Source organism: Siphateles boraxobius, unplaced genomic scaffold (assembly GCF_051911475.1).
Source record: "Siphateles boraxobius isolate OS27281-9 unplaced genomic scaffold, OSU_SipBor_1 8, whole genome shotgun sequence".
Taxonomy (NCBI): Eukaryota; Metazoa; Chordata; class Actinopteri; order Cypriniformes; family Leuciscidae; genus Siphateles; species Siphateles boraxobius.
Genome location: NW_027509208.1, coordinates 16,328,680 through 16,343,899, shown reverse-complemented (window position 1 = coordinate 16,343,899; position 15,220 = coordinate 16,328,680). Strand labels below are relative to the sequence as shown.

General features: G+C 38.2%; 1 protein-coding gene across 2 annotated transcripts in view; it reads right to left on the bottom strand.

The window, feature by feature from the left end:
• Positions 1 to 293: 293 nt before the first annotated feature.
• Positions 294 to 15,220, bottom strand: part of tns3.2 (tensin 3, tandem duplicate 2) — a 49,740-nt gene continuing 34,813 nt past the window's right edge. For both annotated transcript variants that reach the window (XM_077220964.1, XM_077220965.1), the window contains 11 exons: positions 14,038 to 14,194; positions 12,793 to 13,151; positions 12,621 to 12,707; positions 11,369 to 11,500; positions 9,781 to 9,876; positions 9,042 to 9,119; positions 8,870 to 8,947; positions 8,616 to 8,784; positions 2,053 to 2,121; positions 1,776 to 1,805; positions 294 to 1,657 (listed from right to left, as the gene is read on the bottom strand). In XM_077220964.1, the coding sequence (XP_077077079.1) occupies positions 1,513 to 1,657; positions 1,776 to 1,805; positions 2,053 to 2,121; positions 8,616 to 8,784; positions 8,870 to 8,947; positions 9,042 to 9,119; positions 9,781 to 9,876; positions 11,369 to 11,500; positions 12,621 to 12,707; positions 12,793 to 13,151; positions 14,038 to 14,194 (1,400 nt within the window). In that variant the 3' untranslated portion in view covers positions 294 to 1,512. The remainder of the gene's footprint in view (positions 1,658 to 1,775; positions 1,806 to 2,052; positions 2,122 to 8,615; positions 8,785 to 8,869; positions 8,948 to 9,041; positions 9,120 to 9,780; positions 9,877 to 11,368; positions 11,501 to 12,620; positions 12,708 to 12,792; positions 13,152 to 14,037; positions 14,195 to 15,220) is intronic.

Below are 15,220 nucleotides of genomic sequence, written 5' to 3'. Positions count from 1 at the left end.
ACCAAAAGCAGTTCCTACTATGTAATACATGATTTTGGGGGCAGCTAAATGTTTGTAGCTCGATAGATAGTTTTAAAAATATCATAATATTAATACACTTAATAGCACAATCATTTTAAAGAAAACTACCCAACTCTTGAAGTTTGTCACAGCCATAATAAAGTAAGAAAATAAGTCAGCGTAACTAGCATTAGCATTTTTGTGCATGTTTGTGGCTTTAACCTGCAAGTGAACCAACTAGCATGTCGACAGAACTCATGATTGATGTCCTTTCATGACAAACACTGTATCAATTTAGTACCATACAATATCTTTATTGTATTCTGTGCATGTATAGAGTCCATAAACCATTAGTTTACAAATAAACCAAAGAGTTAGACAGTACAAGAAAAGTACAGAACAGTTTTTGTAATATTTATGTCTGATTCCGATTTATTCCAAGTGAAACTTTTAGCCCAGAATCCTCTTTGATCAAGCATTTACACACTTGTTCAGTAAAAAATAATATGTCAGAAGTATTGAGTTTACATGAGTAATGTCATGTTGCTTACCTCAAATACGGTGATTCATCAAATAAGACGTTTTAACAATCATGCCGCATAGATGAGTAAGAGATGAATATACACACAATATGAGTTATATGATAAATATTTCCAAATATATAAACAAAGTTAAGCCAACATGCTTTTTAAGGAAACCACTTGTCATTGACTTAAAATGTTAGCTCCGCACTTATAAACAAAAACACTGATAAACAACAATGTACTGAATATTTGAGTTATAAAAACATTAAAGTGGTATTTGATATACACAAATATATTTATAAAATCGAAAACATTGAAGTTTTGTAAATTGATATGCAAAATGTTCTTTGGTCTGCATCTTGTGGATGTACGTATGTGCCCAGACACAAAGTAATCTAGTTACACCTCCATCATTATTATTTACAAAAGAAACCAGGGACCTCCGAAATACTGCAAATGAAACTGCTAAAAAGTCTTCTAGGCAGCTAAAATAATAATAATAACAACAATAATAAAAACAACCACTGTTAAGTCATTTTCCCCCTTAGGCCTTCAACTGCTTTGAGCAGACTCGGTTTATGGCAGTGCGAGAGTGAGCTAAAGAAGTGTGGCGCCCCCTATTGGACGTGTCACGTGACGCAACAGTACATGGATTTCAAAGACGTTCTGTGGAAATCATCCTCAGTACAGTCATCAGGAATGTTGTCCTGGGACTTGTGAAAAGGGTCGGCCATTAAGGTCCGCCTATAAATTTGTTCCTGGTCCCCATGATATTCAGCGATGCCCCATTTTGTCCAAATAGCAGGGAGAAGTTTCATCCATTACAATACTGATGTTTCATCTTCTCTCAGCACCATCAGCAAGCGAAACTGATCACATAACTGTAGCGAAGCTGAACATGTTTTGGTCTTCTACATTTGAAGTCGAGGATGTTCTCAGTGTGGATGTGACTCAGTTCCATCTGCCAGAATCTCTGTGTATTTTTTTTCTATTTGGTCTTCTGAGAGCCTATCATCACCTTGGACACAAAGTTGACAATGGCGCTGGCGGGCTGCTCTGGGTCGTGTTCGGCAAACAGGTGACACACATTCTCTGTGCTGCTCCCGCTTTTCCTCGCAATAAAGCCAAAGATCCTGTTACGCACGCACACACACACACACACACACACGCACAACAATGAATAAATGTCCAAGGAGCACGTTTACTCAAATAAACAACTAGCACTACTTCAAAACGGAGATTGGGACTCACTTTGCAGCTGTGCAGCCGTCTCGTGTCCATCTGTGAACAGATCAGTAGAGATGTCAGATAATCCCACAAAAATCCAATAAAAAAATAAATGTCGAATTGAATTAAATTAATTCAAATTGCCAAATAAACATACTAAACAATTTATAAAACAGCTTATAAATCATACTAAGTGAAGTTTTTGGAAACGTAGAATATACAGTTTGTACAAAATCATTATGTCTATGGAAAGTCCCCATAAAGCATGGAAGCCTAACGTGTGTGTCTATGTGTTACATACTTCCTGTCCTGAGGATCCAGGGCACAGAATATCACTGTGTTGACAACATAGTGTCTCCTGAAGAACAATCTGGAAACACAAAGTCATTTAAAAACTCAAGACAACATGGTATGTATGTATATACATGTATGGACATTGGTCACCGTGATTTTGCCAGGTAAGATGTTCCAGGATCAACATTTTTGTTCTGAAAATGTAGCAACTTTCAACTGTTTTTAACATTGATAATAATAATAAGAAATGTTTCTTGTGCAGAAAGTCATGTTCAGCTACACTGAAGACTGGAGTAATGATGCTGCAAATTCAGCTTTGACATCACAAGAAAGAGTTATATTTTCAAATTTTAATATTTCACAACATTGCTGTTTTACTGTATTTTTTATCAAATAATTGCAGCCTTGGAGTCTTTCAAAAAAAAAAAAAAGAGTAATAAAAACAACAACAAAAAAACAAATTATACACAAAACAACAGCTGATTATGAAACACGGAACAAAACATTTCACACAGCATTACCTAAATGTAACCAAATGTGCCATTTCATTTGATTTAAATTATGGCGTTACATTATCACTAAAACCCACCTGACCATGAAATATGAATTAAGACACAGAAACACAAAGAGAGCGAGAGAGAGATAGAGAGAGAGAGAGAGAGAGAGAGAGAGGGGGAAGGGAGAGAGAGAGAGAGAGAGAGAGAGAGAGAGAGAGAGAGAGAGAGAGAGAGAGAGAGAGAGAGGGAAGGGAGAGAGAGAGATTTTTTGATTTTTAGAAAAAACTTTAATTAACAAGGCAGTTTCATTGTATCATACAAACAACTTCAAATTAATAACATATCAAAAATGAGTTCAATATTTCCTTCAATAACAGTACAGATGATATTATCATAACACCACTCCAATTTAAAAGACTCTATGTCATTCATTACCTTATAATACTTGAATTCAACACCAACCCTTGCTTTTAAAAAAGCTTTAAAAAGTACAACATCTCGACCATGTCTGTTTTCCATTTCATTTCTCCTTGTGATGTAAATTGCAAGTTTAGCTTGTCCAACAATAAAATTAATTAGCTGCCATTTTTTTCTCTGTTTTTTACAATATCTCGATCCCAAAATAAACACTTTAAATGTGAAGTTTTCCCGAAATCTTAAAAACAAATCCTTCAATAAATCAAAAAGTATTTCCAATCTAGTACATTCTGTAAAACAATGAAAAAACGTTTCTCTGGTACCACAAAAAGAACATTTGTCAACAACATCTGCATTTATAACAGAAACAAAAGCATTAATAGCTATAGCCCCATGCAATATACGCCACTGCAAATCCCCGGTTTGCTTGTTCAATTGTTGGTTTGTATATCACCCTCCAAACTGGATTATCCTCTTCTTGTAACCCAAACTTTTCTCGCCACACAGTGTCTTCTTTCTCATTTAATGCCACTTTATTTAAAATTTTAACAAAACACCTATACAACAATTTTCCTGCAACCAAACCCAGCTCCAAATCATGCAACCCTTTTAAATCTAGCAAAATACCAGACATACCCTTTAAATCTGATGAAATGACAATTTTCGGAAATGGATCTTTCATATTTGGAACCAGGCTTCCATTACCAAAATTTTGCAACATGATTAATTCTTCCTCTGTTAATCTTCCTTTCCATGTTTTTAAAATTACCTCAGTTTGACGGGAATACTTCTGGCCTAGTGCCGTGGCCAATGCAGATACATCACTTAAATCAGGTCCTACAACATCAATTAAATCTTTTAGTTTTACCATACCAGAGCCACAAAGCCTTAGCGTAAGACCTGGAAAACACTCACTTGATAAGGCAAAACGAGCTCCTTTGACCAGCGGCTCCTCGAACAACCAAAATAAAGAATCTGTCTTTCCATTCCTGGTAAAATTAAAATGTCCCCACATTTTAAAAAGTCCACGGTAGAAAGAAGGTAAGTCTTTTAAGTTCAGCTGTTTATGATCCATAAGTATCAGAGTGCTGTCAAGTCCAAGACTATCAGTCTTCTGTAGGATAATCTGGGCAACTTTTCTCCATACCAGATCCTCAGGACCAGTTAATAGTCTCTGGATGAATTGCAAGCGAAAGGTTGCCAGTCTACTTGGAAGGTGTACCATTCCTTGGCCGCCTTCTCCCACAGGCAGAAAAAGTACGCTTTGAGGAGCCCAGTGGAGCCGATCCCAAAAAAAATTAACAAACATTACTTGCAACCTAGAAAGCAACCCAGGAGGAGGGTCCACACATGACAATCTATGCCACAATGATGAGGCAGTCAAATTGTTAATTATTAAAACCCTTTCACTAAAGGATATTTGTGGATGTATCCACTTCCATCTCTTTAGTCTACCCTCTATTTTTTCAACCACCCCAATCCAATTTTTTCCTTGCGTGACAGTATCCACGATAAAAACTCCCAGGTATTTAATCCCTCCTTTTTTCCAAATTAAACCACCAGGTAAAAATGGTGGACTCTTCTCCCATTTCCCAAAAACCAATGCATCACTTTTACTCCAGTTTATTTTGGCAGCAGATATGTTTCCAAAATCTTCAACAATTTTAACCAAAGTATTTATGTCATTCTGTCCATTAACCATAATCATTACATCATCAGCATAAGCTGATATCTGATGCTGCAAGTTGTTGTGAGGTAATACTAAACCTTCTATTTTAGAACGCAACTTATTCAACAATGGTTCGATTGCTAAAGAGTACAGCATTCCAGAAAGTGCACATCCCTGTCTAATGCCTCTATTAACTTTAAAAGGGGCGCTCAAACCACCATTGATTTTTAGCATACTTTCAATATCTCTGTACAGCACTTTAATTACTCCAATAAAACCTGGGCCAAAACCAAAAGCATTAAGAGTTTTCCAAAGGTACTGGTGCTCAACTCTATCAAATGCCTTCTCTAGATCAATGGAGATGAGTCCTATATTGATACCCAAAAGACCAGCAACTTCTATTATGTCTCGAACAAGAAAAATATTATCTAAAATAGACCTAGTAGGCACACAATACGTTTGGTCAGGGTGTATAACCTGCCCCATCACCTCTCTCAATCTATTGGCCAGAGCCTTAGAGAAGACTTTCAAATCAGAGCACAACAAGCTCACTGGTCTCCAGTTCTTAATTTCTTGCAAATCGCCTTTCTTTGGTAGAAGAGTAATCACAGCTCTACTACAACTCAGAGGAAGAGAACCCTCAGCTATGCTCTCATTGAGAACACCCAAGAAATCCTCACCCATCACCTCCCAGAAGGCTTTGTAGAACTCAACTGGCAGACCATCAATACCAGGCGCTTTTCCGCCCTCCATGTTCTGCAATGCATTCCAGAGCTCTTGCTCACACAAAGGCCTCTCAAGCACTGCCTTTGACTTCTCCTGTAGCTTTGGTAAACCCGCATAAAAACTAGCAGACATTTCTTCAGCTTCCTCATATTCACTCCCATTCAGTTCATTATAGAACCTCACAGCCCGCTGTCTTATTTCAGACGGCGCTGTCAGCTCTTGCCCATGTTCTGAGCGTAGTGGGTGAATATGTCGACTCTGGCCATTTTTTCTTTCTAAACTAAAAAAGAATTTAGACGGGGCATCCATTTGCGTAAGATTTTGATAACGTGACCTGACCAAAGCTCCCTTTGCCTTCGTGCCTAGTAGGTCCGCAATACATAACTTTTTGGACTTCATGGCATCAATACCACTCTGCTCTCCAGTGACCTCTATTAATGATTGTAACTCCACAATTTCAGCTTCAAGTTTTTGTTCTATATTTTTAGAGACACTAAAAGTATACTGTTGACATAATCTAATTTCAACTTTCCCATAGTCCCACCACTGGCGTAAGTTTACAAAACACTTTTTTTTTAATTTAAATTCTTTTCAAAAAAAGACAAAAACCTCTTTAAACTTTAAATCATTCAACAGAGAAACATTAAAATGCCAATAGGCACTCTTTGACCTAATATTTGCTATAAAAAATTTACATATAACAACAGCATGATCAGAGAAACCAGATGGACTAATTACACAACTTTTCATAATATTAAAATGGTGTTTAAAGCAGAATAATCTATCTAATCTGGCCAAAGAAATTAAATTCTCTCGAGTATGTGTCCACGTATATTGTTTATCATTTTTATTCAAACGCCTCCATATATCACACAATTTATGAGTCTCAATCAATGTTCGCATAGCGTGGCTTGAGGCTTGATGAGGCTCAGCATGATTTCGATCTAATACATAATTCTCAGTGCAGTTGAAATCACCACCTAAAAACAAATATTCATCTGAGTTACAGCAAGACCCCATTGAGATTATTAAAAAAACAAACTCTCTCAGCGCCATTAGTGGGAGCATACACATTAATAAACACAACATTGAATTTTTCAAATTGTGCCCGTATAGCAATAAGTCTACCAGGAATTTCTTGTTTCACCTCAAAAAAGGCAGGAGTAAAATGCTTGGCAAATAAAACAGCCACCCCTCCTCTTGTAGAACTAATATGAGAGCACACCACCACTCCTTCCCATTCTTTTCTCCAGTCAATTTCATTTAGACCATCACTGTGTGTCTCCTGAATAAACACAACATCTATTTGCTTTTGTTTTATTAATTCAAATAACAGTGCTCTTTTATACGGATCTCGTGCCCCATTCATATTAAGAGTGCTTACCCTCACTACACACATTAAAAAAATAAATGAGAAAAGGACTTGAATTAAGTCAAGCTTCAGTGTGTAGGAGCAAAGTAGACTATATCGTTTCAAACCCATCCTCTGCTTGAAGTTCTGATCTCAACTTTGCAACAAATTTCTTTAATCTGTACATTTCTTGAACAGTAAACTGTTCTTCACCCTCGCCTCGCATTAACATCCCCACAGAGTCAATGAACATTTTACGGTCTGGGAAGAAGTCTGTAACCTGGACATTTTTCATGTTTTTTGTAAAAAAGACCTAACTTTTCCAAAAGAGTAAGCACTACGCCTACTCCTTTTGTCCAAAATATCACTATCAGAATCTTCAGCAGTGCTGCTTTCAACATCCTTATGTACATCAGCTTGTATTTCTGGCAGTTGTTTTGACTTTGTATCCCCTTTTTTCATTTTATTCCTTTTCCTCTTAGCACAGGGCGTCTTAAAAATTGCACCATCACTCACATACTCCTCACTAACCCCATCTTCCATCACCAAATCAACTGTTTAGTCAATAACATTTGATGTTTCCCCATCTACCATTCCCGAACCTCCTATTCCTGCATCACTTGTTCCAGCCTCTGCTGTATCCCTCACAGCTTCGGCTTGTTCGTGCTCGACGACTGCTCTGACATCATCATTCTCCACAACTACTGCGTTCGCCACTAGTGTCCTCAGTCTGTCCCGGACACAAACTTCTAATGTGGCCTTCCCCTCCACATTTAAAACATTTCATCGTCTCAGAGCTTGCAAACACAACATAATCGAAGCCATCAAATCTAAATTTAAATGCCACATTTATTTCCTCAATTTCACTATTTAGTACCATGTAAACTTGCCGTCTGAATGAGAATACATGTTTAAGTAAAGGGGATTTACAGCCAAACGGAACTTTTCTCATTTGTGACACAATTTTTCCATGCCTAGACAATTCTGTGATCAACAACTCATCTTTTATAAACGGGGGGCCATTGGACAAAATTATATTTTTTGCCGGCTGAACTAAAGGCATTACTGGCGTAAACGTCTCTTGTATGACAATTCCGTTTTTGCACCACGCTGTTCACTTTCTCAATGTTATCTAAAAAAATTACTACCGCACTATTCATACGAGACGCTGACATTATGCTGTCGTGACCGACAACATTCCCAACTGCCAAACTACATTCTTCTACTGAACAATTAATTGCAGGTGCAATTTTAATGCCATGCCTGCGTGAAAGCCGATCATAACTGAGGCGTTCAGAGGACGCCATCGCCAACCAGCACTTGCTGGAAGACTGCGCTCCTTAGTTCACCTCAAAACCTGCTACCCTCTAACTTAGTTACACACAATAATATATATTTAAAAAATGTTATTTGGGCCACAAACAACAAAAAAGAGAGAAAAAGAAAGAGAACTCACTCTCACCGTAGAACTCTCACTCACACGCATCCACTCACTCCCGCATGCGCACATACACAGAGAGAGAGAGAGAGAGAACGAGAGAGAGAGAGAGAAAGAGAGAGAGGGAAAGGGAGAGAGAGAGAGAGAGAGAGAGGGAGAGGGAGAGAGACAGGCAGAGAGAGAGAGACAGAGAGGGAGAGAGAGAGAGAGAGAGAGAGAGAGGGAGAGAGAGAGAGAGAGAGAGAGAGAGAGAGAGAGAGAGAGAGAGAGAGAGAGAGAGAGAGAGAGAGAGAGAGAGAGAGAACGAGGGAGAGGGAGAGAGAGACAGACAGAGAGAGAGAGACAGAGAGAGAGAGAGAGGGAGAGAGAGAGGGAGAGAGAGAGAGAGAGAGAGAGAGAGAGAGAGAGAGAGAGAGAGAGAGAGAGAGAGAGAGAGAGAGAGAGAGAGAGAGAGAGAGAGAGAGAGACTCACTTCCTCTGGTTGTCTGTAAGGGTGATTCCCTGTGCAGACACTTTAAAGTGAACAACAGTGGATGTAGTTGGTGGATCCATACTGAAAATCACAGTGGTGGCCTTCTGCACACCCTGAACTCCTGTCAGAGACTCCAGCTCCACACTGCCCAGGAACCACACGTTACACGCTGAACAACACACACCCACATTAGCACATGAAACACATTTCCTATACAGTGATCAAATTCAACATGCACACAAAAATTCAGTTACCTGCTCCCTGTTTAAGTAGCTCTGCTGCAGAGTTTGTAGATGTTTGTGCTTGAGATTCATTTAACTCTTCTAGAGGGTCTAAAAGAAAAAGGGCCCATCCAGTTAGTACAGAATAACTTAAAAAAAATAAAAATAAAAACACATGCAGACATACACTAATAACTTTACTTACCTCTGCCTGGGATGATAAGTTTGCAGGGTAAAGCCAAGGGTGTGATTGAATGCTGACACACCAAAGCTGTGAGACTTCCTGTACATACAGGAAACATTTTTAATTAGTTAAAAATGTTTTACCATAATATTTTTCATACAACAACAATGCACAGTTGTTGCAATTTTGCTTATTTAAAAGGACATGTAAATCCTTTTAGAAGTATTTTATACTACAGTATATTGTGAAATATTATTAGTGTATAAAACACTTTTTTCTATTTGAATACATTTTAAAATGCATTTTATTCCAGTGATGCAAAGCTGAATTTCCAGCATCATTACTCCAGTCTCCAGTGTCACATGATCCTTCAGAAATCATTCTAATATGATGATTTGCTGCTCAAGAAAGACACATTTCTTATTATCATAAATATTGAAATCAGTTGTGCTGTTTAATAATAGAATAGAACAGAATAGGAAGTTCAAAAGAGCAGCGTTTATTTGAAACATAAATCTTTTGTAACAATATAGAAGTCTTTAATGTCACGTTTGATCATTCTGCTTAACAAAGGTATTCATTTCTTTTAAAATGAAAAACCTACTGACGCCAAATGAGTGAAAAGAAAATGGAAACAAATAGCATGACACTCCTGATTATGGCCACCAGAGGGAGATCTTGACCATGCAAATGATAAGGCTTTAAATAGCAGCACTCAAGTCCTCAATTCATGCAGACAATGACATCAACAGATACTTACCAAAATAGGGTTCGTTGGGGCAACCTTTTAACCGCACACCTTTCGGTGTGCACTCGATCAGGAAATGCCGTACAAGCTCATTGGACAGATCACCCACTGTGCAAAGAGACAGGATATCTAAAATTATTTTTAATTATCAAAGCAATTACATGTTGTAGTAGCAATAGGAAATGCACTGAAATGTGTCATACAAACTGAGAAAGTAGCTATGAAATGATCATGGATCTTGTTATAAAGAGCATTTCAGCTACTTGTTTCTAATTTAGAGATCCTTCAGAATGATCTACAGGGAGCAGTAACAACACAAGGACAGATTTTCCTGCATTTTACTCTAATCAGATAGACAGACTTTGAGAAAACAGAGTTTGTTTGTTTGGTACAATAAACTCTTATCTCAAAATGCAATTTCTCATGACACAGAAAACAGTATAATAATACTGTATGAAACCCCCTCTTACAGAGACAACTAGAACTATGATAATCAGATGGAGACGGACAGTGTGTGTGTGTGTGTGTGTGTGTGTGTGTGTGTGTGTGTGTGTGTGTGTGTGTGTGTGTCCCTTCCTTCCTCTGATTGAGAGACACCATGTTTACGGAGGGGCTCTGGATATGAACGCTCCAGCTGTGTTCACACTCATTCAGCTGTTCCTCACACAATAGTGTTGGGATGTCCAGCTCTTCAAGGTCTTAAAGTCTATCAAATATTTTACTGCAGTTCGTTCAAGGAGTTGCCCTGTACATTCAGGCCGTTTAAGCCTGGTATTAAGATGCGTTTTGGTCGATTGGATCACAAGTAGACGAGGGAGACACATTCCTGTTTACACCTGGTGTTTTAATTCGTCTCTTTTGTCCACGTTCAACCACTTGTCCTGATTTCTTCAAGGGGAGGGACTATGGGCGGGTAAATGGTGAGGGAACATTGCTCTTTACATTTTAGACCCGGTTTACACCTGTATTTAGCGTTGTCCACTTCTGATACGATCGACCAAACACATCTCAATAGCAGTTGTAAACAGAGCCTGAGAATCTAAGGGCTGTTCATATTTACCTGTTCTACACAGATAAAGTGTTTAAAGTTAGCATGAAACAGAAGTTGCGATTGGCTTTTCTTCCCTATTGTCACATATATCTGCGTGAAACCGTTTCTCAAACAAGAAAAAATGTAGGGCGGGACTCGATTTAGTAAATAGATTGGATCGTTGGACGGTTGTGGTTTGCTATTGCTGTGATGTCATGTGAGTGACAAGTTCTCCTGCCCCAAAAACACGTCGTCAAAGAGAAGAGATGTCATTGCAGGTGGGAAGGGAAGTTATTTTGTTTTAATATTACGAGGGCACATGCAAAATAATTGTGATGTGCAGGATAAATCAGATATAATAAATACTGCAATATTCCATAAAAAAAAAAAGAGAGAATTGTCAAACCAGGAACCGGGGTCAGATATTTTCCACACCAAGGACTTGTTGAGGTACATAAAATATGGTTTTAAAACTCGTATAGTTTATGGGCAGGTTGTGCGTTTGCTCAGTCAATTGCGCCATCGTTCAGCTTAAGTCGTCATAAAAAGAAATGTGCAGCATTCTCTTACTTTTTTTGCTTTGCTGCAGAACAGAGGGTGGGGGCGTGGCCACCTTCATGGCCAATCCGTAAGCTCCTCTGAACGAGTGACTGTCTCTGATGATGAAGGAGCCCGGCTCTTTATCCTTGAGAATGCCAATAGCTATGAAAAAAACAACAAAAAAAACAAACAAACATGTATTATTCAGTCATCTTAAAAGCAAAGAGGATGTAACGCTTATAAACCAGGGCACTGCAGTGATGGAAGCTACTTTGAGATCCACTTTAAGAGACTTTGAGATTAGTAATCAGATCAATTTACATATAAATCCAATAAACAGAAAACACAAATTCTTTCACAGAAGTTATTGTGATAAGCAGCATTTGACTAAATATTATATTGTTTTAAAAAAATTGTCAGAAATATGTTTGTCAAAAATCAATAATATTTATAATGCTGCAAAAAGTAAATGTGGCGTTTACATCTTTGCAATGTGTCGAATACATTGGTGAACGTTTTACTATTTCATTTTTTAAATAAATGAACCATCTGAACCAATCGATTTACTAGAAGGAATTAAAAAGGAATATGATTGAGATTGCTTAATATGATTGAAAACATCTGTCACACTTTCAGTCTGCTTCAAAAAAGTAGCAAGTAAAAATAAGGCTGTTAGGGACAGAAGTAGATTCAGTGTTCATATCATTCAGCAAACAAACATTGAAAATCATCTTTCTACAAATTTTCAGTGGTCAACTAGACAACATAAGAAGTGATTTATGCTAAGTGTATGCTATATTAAACAGATTGTACTTACACCATCGTTTAAAAGCTTGGGGCTGTTTGGTAATTTTTGGTTTATTCGGCAAGGATGCATTAAATTGATCAAAAGAGACAGTAAAAATGTATATTTCAAATAAATGTTGTTCCTCTGAACTTTCTATGTATCAAAAATCATGGGGAAGAATAATAAGAATTGAAAATAGTAATAAATGTTTCTTGAGCAGCAAATCAGCATATTAGAATGATTTTGAAGGATCATGTGACACTGAAGACTGGAGTAATGATGCTGAAAATTCAGCTTAAAATTACAATATATATTTAAATAGAAAACAGTTTTACTGTATTTTTGATCACATAAATGCAGATGTGGTGAGCATAAGAGACTTCTTTCAAACTTTTGAATGGTAATGCATATGGCTCAGTCTCAATCTTGTTGAACTCATATTTAACAGGACCTCTACCTTCAACTAAGTCCTACCGATGATCTAATATTGTTTACCTTGGTCCCTCGAGATATCCGGCTTGTACCAGAACTTTGATGTATCCTGAACAAACTTCACGTTTTCCGGTTTACTGGCCATGAAATCTGCAAATAAGAATATCACCACGTTATATTTTAAAGCTGAATCTGGCTGTGTGTGTGCGCGCTTGCAGACAGGCACGCCACTCACCTGGACTCGGTGTAGATCTGGTAGGCGAGGTGTTGTGACTGGCATAGGACGTGCTGACAGCACTCCTGCTGAGCGGGAAACTCAACAAGGTCTCCGAGCCCTCCGTCCCACGTCTCTTCAGGGGCAGATGTGGAGGTAGATCCATGTCCAGACCCAGAGCCTCAAGACCCTCCACAGCCTCCAGCAGGCTACTCTCCAGTCCTCCCACATCCAGAGAGGAGGCCAGGCTGCGGGGAGCTCCTCGAGGGGAGCTGTGGGAGTTGGGTGCCGAGAGGATGAGGGGTGGGGAGGGCTGGGGTGTGTAGTGTCTCAAAGGGGTGCTGGATCCACCTTCTAACCAGCAATGAGCTGGAGTGGGGCTGCAAGGAGAAGAGAACACAGAACAGGGTTCTCTTTTACATCTCATTTACAACGACAAACACACCCTAGCATGTGTTTATAAATTGTTAACAGGGTTAGACATTAACAACCCGCCAAATGCGGGTGGATTTCAGCGGTGGCGTGCAACGCAGTCACTTCTACTAGCCACTTTGGCGGGTTGAATTTTAGATCATATGCATTTATCAATTGTTGTCCTTTAAAAGAACATCTGTAATCATAAACTATCTAGTGTTGTCAAAAATACTGATTCTTCGATACATATCGATACTGAAATATCTGAAACTCTTCAGCAGGATACACAATATCAGGTGCGCGTTCCCGCTCTCTAATATCTCTGACAGCGAGTTGACACACAAACCTGTGTCCCTTTACTCACTTTTTTAATTTGCTCCGGATGAATATTGTTTGGTTTTACAGGGCTTGAATCTCGGCGAGGGATTGCACGCGTTTGGCATAATTTTGCTCCTTCCAGCAGATTTTGTGCTAAAGACAATTATATTGGCTATATATAAAACAGTATATTGGGTCTGTGTTTCAGGTCTTAAAGTGACAGTAGCCTAATATACCAGTTACCAAATTATGAGAAAAGTCCATTTTGATCCACTTCAAATGTTGACTATTGTATATGGCGGTGGATGGATATTTTATTCTTTTTATATTGGTACATGGATATTCATTTTGAGATGGTTTAATATTACATTTAACAGCATGAATAGATTTTTAGCGTTCTAAAATAATAACTTTTATTGAGTAATCTAAATGTGAAATGAACATGCACAATTAAATATCCAATACAATCAATAACCAATATTGTACTGATATATAATGCATTCCTATTGGTTGCTGTTGCTTGACGGTCATTACCTCTCTGTGTTGACCAATGGGCTGGGGGTGGAAATAGAGTGCATGGATCCAAACATCCTCTGACAGGAGGTGGGACTTCCTGTGACATCAGAGTGGAAGAGCTCTCCGTCGGATGACATAGATGTGTGCGCAATGCTGTCGACGTATCCTCGTGACTCTAAGAAAACACAAAACGCAAAAGGAATTTCAAGACCTGAACACAAATCTAGGAGCGCACACACACATTGTGTTTACATGTTTTATGGAGACTCTCCGTAGAGATAGTGTTTTTTATACTGTACAAACTGTATATTCTATCCCTTTACACTAACCCTACTCATCACACACAACTTTCTGCATTTAGCAGAAAAGCAGTTTTGGGGACCAAAGAATTTCCCAACAAGGACAAGGATATATCGCCATCTTTCTGTCCCCATAACACAGGGTATACCTGACACACACACACAGGGTATACCAGAGACACACACACGCACGCTCACACTCACTTCTAGAAGATTCCATTCAGTATGAGCAATGTCTTATTGCAAGCCCAGAAAATATTTGAAGATCTGTGCTGTGCAACCTGCTACTAGTTGCCAAATCCAGGTAATAAATCAAGTGGTATTATTGGATTGATCATTTCTATGGGAGCTAGGATTGTGGGTTTGGCAGGAGCCCATACACACGCATTCTTCAGATTGTGCACATAACAAACCACAGGGGAGGGACCCTGGAGGAATTTCTCTCTGTTTGTCTCCTGCTCCCTCCCTCTCCGTCTGGTAACTGGCTGGATATAATCAAATTAATTTTGTGGTAAATCCTATTTGACCTTACCTGTAATTAAATATGAACAAAAATTGACGCTCAACATTAATACCTGTGCATTCATATTTATTTTTTTACCCATTGCTCCCAGAGAAATTACTTGATTCAGCATGTATGTGTTCAAAACTTCAATCATAAACCACAACTATCACAAGTTGTTTTCTTATAACAGCCTATTTATTAAAAATTGAATCGTGTGATCTTGTAGGCATTAGTTAGAAAATGAAGTGTATTTTCACTATGAAAATTTTAGCTATCATGGAATCAATATTTTTTTTTCTTTAAAATATTTTTTACATCAAAATAAAAATACTAAATACAAATTATAATTTATTGTTGCTAAAAAAAATAATTATAATTGTGGATGTGCCAGTAAAAT